Genomic DNA, 7897 nt, shown 5'->3' on the forward strand with positions numbered 1-7897 from the left:
AATAACTGAAAAAGAATAGCTTATTGTAAAAATAACTTGATTTTTTTAAAACCCGGTTTTAATACTTACTCGTTCTTATCTGTAAATTGAATAACTAATGCAATCAGTGGAAAAAGTTGGCTGTATTATTTAACATTAAGAAGATATCTACAGTTTTATCTTGTAGTTTGAATTTACTACTGTACTTTCACACTGTTTAATTCTAAATGCACAAATCAGGATTTAATGTCTCTCTAAATGAAATAAACCCTCCAACCATATAGATAATAATAATTTAGAAAAATTAATATGCTTGTATTTTAATCCATAGAAATTTATTTATTTACACTTTTCAATCTTAGTTTTTTACAATCAAGCATTTTAACAAGCCTGAACTCTTTTTTTTTTTTCATCACAGCATATATACAATAAGAAATTATACATAACACTCATCCATAAATTATACAAAGCTGCTTTAGTCAAACTTCAAGCAAATTAAAGATTTTTCTTCGCAATAAAACAGTAAATAAGTGATTTTATCACAATTCATAAAATAAAATAATCATCGAATCACTTTAACGAAAACTAATACAGAATTAAAATTCAAACATTAATCAATGTGCCGCATTTAATTTAGTCAATAGATTAAAATACTCAATAAAATAAAAAAAAGGTGATTATTATTAGAAATAGTGAATAAACAGAGCTGTCATAAGGGGCATTTGCCCAGGCCTCTCTCTCTAGGATTTAGAAGATCCCTACCATTAATCAAAAGCTTTTTTGTACATTGTTTTTATTAGAAGTGAAATTCGAAAAACAAAATCACATATTTGATTGCAATACATTTAATAGAGATCATAAGTAATCATTTTTCCTAGAGAATATTTAAAAGGCCCCCCAAAGCGACTTTGCATATATCGTTTAAAACTAATAAATAATCTCGAGCAAACAGTGGAAGCATAAAGAAACAATTGCTGTAGAAGCAGTTCTGCAAACACTGGTCTTAAAATTATTTTGTTTTATAATAATGGCTTAATTGAATTTATTGTTAGACTAAATAGCTTGACTAACATTTGCTAGTGACTAGAAAATATTCAGAGAGCACAGAGTTTTGTAACAATGGGCCAACACTGTATAGATCCAGGAACAATGAAAACATCAACAAACACTTATTGAATGGAAAATGAACTTTGCCTACCTGGCACTCTAATAATGCCTTTTGCAAGTCACCGGATTTAGGAGAAGGACATTTTTGAGAAATTGTTTGTGATAAGAAAATTTGTTTTTTCTAATTGGAGTTCAGTTTTGAACTGATTTATAATCTCTTGTAGAGCAAGCTAGTTTCACTACTTGCGTTATAAATATATATCATATTATGCAGCTTAATTTAGTTACATATAGTCAATCACAATAAACCAATTTTTTTTTTAATTCATAAATTTTGGTAGATATAAGAGTTATAAAATACTACATATACGGAATATTTTTATTATTTAGCATTTAAACGTTTTGGATTTTTTTTTTTTACAAATAAAATATTTAGGAATATTTATAATTTTTAAGTATGTAACCTTAAAAATTGTTTTGGCAATGGTATCATTAATCGATATATTTTTTCACTGTTCCCAATCAAAGCTCTTATTTTCAACAATCAAAACACTCATTTTATATACATAAATTCGCTCGTTTATATAAATATTGGTAGTTTAAATAGTTCTCAATTGATCATGTGCTCCATTAGTGCTATGTGACTCTGTGCTTTGAATGTTGTTAGCTGAAACAGATACTTCAGACAAAGTATTGAATTCTGGGTTTTCAGGACTACCTTCTGAAACACTGTTCAAATCTTTTGAGACCGCATTCTCATTATTTTCTGTGGAATGTGCAATTTTTGTGGGTTCTTCAACCGAAGGGGTTGTTTCCTCACTTGTACTCCTCTTTCCTGTTTCTTCACTATCACAATAGACTATCATCCCTGCTTCTTTGGGAACAGGAAATGTCATGTGATAGTAGGTTTTGGGATCCGAGAATTCCGAAGAACGGGATAAGTCTTCTGTTCCAAAATCTGGTGACATGGATGATTCTTTGGATTCTTCATTCTCTGAGTTGGATAGCGTTGGACTTTCCACACTCCGCTGTTCTCGGAGAATTTGCAAAGTTTCCATTATCTGCTCTTCGTGTTCTTCCAAAAGTTGCTCCTTATTGCCAAACACAGAACTCTCACTGCTCACAGATGAAGTCATACTGCCCGTCACAGAAGAGAAAGTGACTTCTGTGTGTTGGGTCGCCGGTCGCCCAGAATCGCTGCCTGAACGAGATCGCTTTGATGCCTGTTTTATGACTTTTCTAGGTGTGCATAGAGTGGTTGGAGGCTGAGGGGGTTCTGAATGACTCTTGGACCTTCGTGGACTAGGTGCGGATGAAGATTTCTGCGTCCTGCCTGGTGAGGCCCTGTAGCTAGCTGCAAAACCAGGAGTGATTTTCTTGTACTGAGATCTTGGAGATGAATTATCCTTATCTACAAATGTGAAGAAGACAGATCGAGACATCTGAGGGGCTGGGGAAGTCTTTACCGGAGAGGACGCTTCATTTTCAACATCATCATCAGGATATTCTGAAACTAAACATTTATGTTTAATTTCAATACTTATCTGCTTGGAAAATTTTAAGAGAAGTTCATGTTCCAAATTATGGTAGTTAAATGCATAGTTTAGTTACTCTACAAAAAGTTTTATGAGTGCTCAGTTTAGGTCATTATTGCAAAAAAGTTGGCATAACGCTTTTAAATTGTAAGCTGAATTTGGTATAAATTTCAAAAAAAGTACTACCTAAATATACTAAATTCTGAACTTTAATACTATACCTTTTTACTTAAACTTATGTAATTAATGGCAAAAGGTTTAAACGTTATTCATTATTTTAATGTATTTACTTAATATTCTAATTTATTTGCAAAATAATGGGACCAAAAAGAAAAGAAAAATTTTTTCAGTTTTTTTTTTTTAATTAGGTTCTAAGTTTTACAAAACTTTTTCTTTGTAATACCATCAAGATTATACATATACATCCTACTTATGATTGGAAGTTTTTTATAAAAAGCATTTTGCTCTTGTTTTACCATCCGGAAATGTCAAAAATTACCCTTACTATAACTAGTTTTCAACTCCTTTACTAACTATTATATCAATCACTTGAGCTGTCTTTTGTATTGCAAAGAATTTTAATGCATCCTCAGACATTTCAAAACAATAAAAGTGGGGAGTAAAAGAGCTACACATTTTTCTGTTGTTGTGCATCATAATTTGTCATTTCCAGTAAAGCGGCCTTTTCAAGATTGGCGAAAAAAGCTCTTTCTCAGGTTTGCACGTTCCCAGAGTATACTTATGCACGAACCGGACGATTTTCCATTGACTCGAAAACTTAAATTTTCAGTTAGTAAGTAGCCAGTGACCAGTAAACTCTAATAACTTAGTAGCAAATTTTTCCTCAAACCTAATCAGTCGGTGACTGATATCATAGGCCTTTATTCAATAGCCACTTTTTGCAAACTTTTTTTTATATTTTTTGTTTGGATTCAATTTCATATATTTTTAAAAATTTTTTTATTCGAAATAATCTACCGCTATAATAATTCAACAATGAATATAATATAAATGTGTGATAAAATTTAGTTCAACATACTGAGAACTAAATTTAAAAATATTTGGAGAGGCAAAATACATTTCATGTATACATTACAACTTTGAAATATCTAAATTGTTAAAGAACTTTCCTTACACATGAATCTCTCCATCACAAATTGATGGATTTTGAATGGAGACATTTGGACATTTTTATGAAAATTCTATTTTCCAGAGTCTCTCTTTATACATTGATATACTTTTATCACAAAACGATTTTTATTTTTTATGAAATGATGGGGGAAAAGTAACCAGTAGTTTGTTAATTTTAAGTCGCCCCTTTTTTTCTTTGACTCGCAATGCGGTGAGTGGTTATTTTCAGATTTAATTTCATTTAAGAATTCATATATAAAATCATCAATACAATTAAATACGCTGAAATGTACAGTTTATTATTATTGATAGTAACTGAATAAAATGTTCAAATGTGATCTAAAACTTATAAAATATTATTTAGAAACCCCAAACTGCAAACAAATCTACACCCGATAAGTATTCCGTTCTCTGTCAAAATATTTTTAAAAAATCCTAAGTGCAATAATTCACGTGCCTGATTCACTAATTCTTTCGAAAAAGCCTAAGACATGCAGATGTTTACTTGACGACATTAATCTAAATTATTACGGACTTCAACCGAAATTTCGTATGGTTTAAGAATAGAAATAAAACGTTGCAAATTAAAATCACATCCGTTGAAGTCAAAAAGGCTCGTTTTTTAGACGATATCGTGGTTTGTGCAGAGAAAATCGCGTTGTAACATATCACGATCCGTTAGAGGTTAAAATAAGCAACATATAAAGAAATTTGAAATAAACTTAGATTAAATTATTTTATATAAAAAAATTTTAAAAAAATATTAATATTTACCTTCAGCAAAAGAACCAGAGAGTAAAGAATTTTCTGCTTGTCTCAGACGCCATTGCAATTCTTCATTTTCCATAGAGAGTCGCTTATTTATTTTATTTTCTTTTTCATAAGAATCTTTAACCAATTGATTTTCTGTGCAAAGTTTCCTACATGAAAATAAAGCAGAATTTGTTATTATACAAGCATTTTAAAGTATGGAGTGTTTACTAATGTCACTATTTTACCTCTCCAAGTTGGTTTTTTCAATCATAAGAGCTTCCAGGTCTTCAGCTCTGGCTTGTAACATCTTAATTTTTTCTCTTGCTAAAGGTAAATCTTCAAGCTGAAATAATAATATCAATTTTTAGGAAAATAATAATATTTATTCATAATTCTGTTTGTCTTTAATAAATAAAAATAGTTCTGTGCCTGTATATATTACTCTCTTTTAACTCCAGAACCTTTTATGATAGGATCCTGAAATTCGAAAAAAAAGATCCCAGTACTAGAGATCATTGAAATTCGTTTTTGTTTGAGAGAGATGCGTTTTTCCTAAAACTCTCATCATAACACATAGAATGAACTTTTTCTTTTCAACTATTTAAGATCAGTAACATTTGTTTCTCTATTGAATCAGAAGCAGTTTTCCTGGTAAGCTATATCATCAAGTACTTCAATAATTTATTTATCTTTCATTTTTTTTATGTCACGAAACACAAGTAAAAACAGCAGGAATAGAATGAAATTATTACTTTGTAAGCTATCTGATCTTAACTAAATGTGATGTTAATGTAAATTTCTAGATTGTTGTAAAACTTGATTATCAAGTGTTGAATGAGATAAATAGCAATATTTTCGATGACCTCCTTTGAGTCAATCTCTTAAATTATTTTGAGTATAGTTAATCTTTCTTTTGATGACTTAAATTTCTAGAAACGCGATTTGCTTAAAATGGCTGAAAATGTCAACAAATAATAATAAATTGAAATTAAATTTCAATTCAGTTCATTCCTTTCAGTTTTAAGCATGATCATGGAGCGTTAATTCCGATTATTTATAAATATTTTTTTTTAATCAATACAAAAAATAGACATTCAGCTCGTTATAAAGATAAATTACTTTCACAAATGAATAATGATGCTATATGTATAAAGTTTAATGAAAGTTATTAGAATTTACGAGACTTGAAATTTAAAGGAATTATAATTAAAGAAAATAAGTTAGTCAAAATAGACGGAAATTTTCTGTAGACTAATATTAAATGCTGCAAATTTAGTTCTCTATATTTATATGACAGCTAGGTTTTGAACTTACCCTTAGGTATTTCAGGCGTCTGCTTTAATTGTCATTATATTCTAATATGTTCCACTTATTAACCTTTAATGATTTAATATGTGAAATTAGTTTTGGTTTCATTACATGATTTTCGTTTTTGTGCAACCTTTGGAAAACTAACTACAAATTTTTTAAAAATGATTATTTTCTTCCCATTTTTCAGATATAAAAATGATTGAATGTCTATCTTGTCTTAATACAAAAACACTTATGACAAATAAAATTTCATACCTGTTTCTCCATTTCTAAAGTTTGAATTCGAAGTGAATGTAATTCTTTGTTTTTCATTTCCAAAACTGTTTTTAAACTCTCAACTTCTTTTTCGAGATCAATTTTTCTGGATGTAACCCACTGAAAAAAAAATATTAATGAAGTAGTACTTATAAGTATAAAATAATAAATTAAGGCATGAAATCATTTCTGTTGTGATACTAATATAAAGAAGTTATATATTTGATCATTTAAGAAACATACTGTTTCAAATAAATGAAAGAGAATATCAGCTAGGAATAAAATTGTAGGGGAAAAAACTAAATAATATACAAATATTATTAACAAAAGTTATTACCAAACTGAAATAGATATGCAATCTTTCGACATTGACGGAATTGATTGTTTCATGTTTGGTATAAAAAAAATATCTGCAATATTTCCTAATTTTGTTTTTCTCATCTGCTTTGCATTAGCCATTAATAGTAGTTTGCTCATCGGTTCCTTTTATTCTACCTTCATTTTACGTACTTTGTTTCTTACCCTTTCATTTTAAAAGTGTGTGTAAAAATAAAGGCTTTAAAACATTTAGGATTGTACCTGGAGTTTTGAATCTGTATCTTTACGCATTGCATCTTCCATACTCATGGAATGTTGATTGAGTTCTGCACATTTCTTTTGAAGCTGCTCAATGTGTTCCTGAAGAGTCTTTGTTGCAAGAGCGTGTTTTTCTTCCACATCTTTTATTTCTCGTTCTTGGTATAACTGTAGCTCTAAAAAACATCATTTAAAAAAGAAATTCTGAGCAAACATTTTAATACTACTTAAAAAATATATGTTTGACTCATTTACAAACAAAATGTATGCTCTTAATGCTTGGATAATTTATTTACTGAAATTTTCCAAGGGCAATGTCAACTAAAATCTTAGTATTGTAAACGTTAATTACTTTTTTGAAATAAGATTTTTTTAGTTAAAAGAGGGAATGAAATAAATTATTATAAAATTTTAAAGATTGAAGATGTATTGAAACATTAATTTAAATTATTCTTTAAAAGTTAATAAAAAATGACAAATATGTATTTTTAAGATGTTCGAATTGGACATAAAGTGTTTAACAAATATTAATAAATGTGCATATTTTTGCAAATGTAAACGTGTGTATATATCAGGGCTCGAAAAAACTCAGAAATTTTACCCGTCCCCGAGGACGGCATGTCCAACAATGTACCCGTCCTCATTTGAAACTAACCCGTATGTTCTAAATAAATAAAAACATACTTTTCTCTTATTTATTACAAATATTTATGTAAATTGCACAATGAATTAGTAGTTACTAGGATTACAAATACTATGATTACATTATACAGTAATAAGAGAAATACTAGGTTACTAATAGTAACATAGTATTTATTTTATGAAATAATTTAAATGACTAAAGTCAAGCTATCTGGAATGTCAATTTATCCGAGGGTACTGCGTTTTTTTAAATGAATTAAATATGATGACGTTTGCCAGTTCCACAATCAAGCCAATGATTTACAGAGGTTTCTGCACTGAAATCTGAAAGGGGTTTTGCATTTAGGTAGATGTTCATAATTGCGTTTAACGCTTCTTGTTTAAGACCAGTACGTAATGTTTTTTTTTGTTTTGTTTGTAAGTTCATTGCTGAAAAGCCCCTTTCAACCGCTGCAATACTCCCAGACAGAGAAAACATCCATTCTCCCATGCGCAGTATGTGCTAGACTCTTGTAAGATAACAAAAATTGAAAATGTATCACGAACATTAACAGGAACATGGCCGTCCGCGCGGACGTCGGATTCGAGAAATTCGTTGTCCGCGGGGA

General features: G+C 29.5%; 1 protein-coding gene across 1 annotated transcript in view; it reads right to left on the reverse strand.

Moving 5' to 3' along the window:
• Nucleotides 1-292: 292 nt before the first annotated feature.
• The window catches only part of LOC107438830 (restin homolog), a gene marked incomplete in the record, with an annotated part of 125086 nt that continues 117481 nt past the window's right edge, over nucleotides 293-7897 (reverse strand). Inside the window, 5 exon segments of the mRNA XM_043046544.2 lie at nucleotides 293-2599; nucleotides 4527-4672; nucleotides 4751-4848; nucleotides 6072-6191; nucleotides 6651-6815. Of these exon segments, the coding sequence (XP_042902478.2) occupies nucleotides 1686-2599; nucleotides 4527-4672; nucleotides 4751-4848; nucleotides 6072-6191; nucleotides 6651-6815 (1443 nt within the window).

The sequence above is a fragment of the Parasteatoda tepidariorum genome, chromosome 4 (genome assembly GCF_043381705.1).
Source record: "Parasteatoda tepidariorum isolate YZ-2023 chromosome 4, CAS_Ptep_4.0, whole genome shotgun sequence".
Taxonomy (NCBI): Eukaryota; Metazoa; Arthropoda; class Arachnida; order Araneae; family Theridiidae; genus Parasteatoda; species Parasteatoda tepidariorum.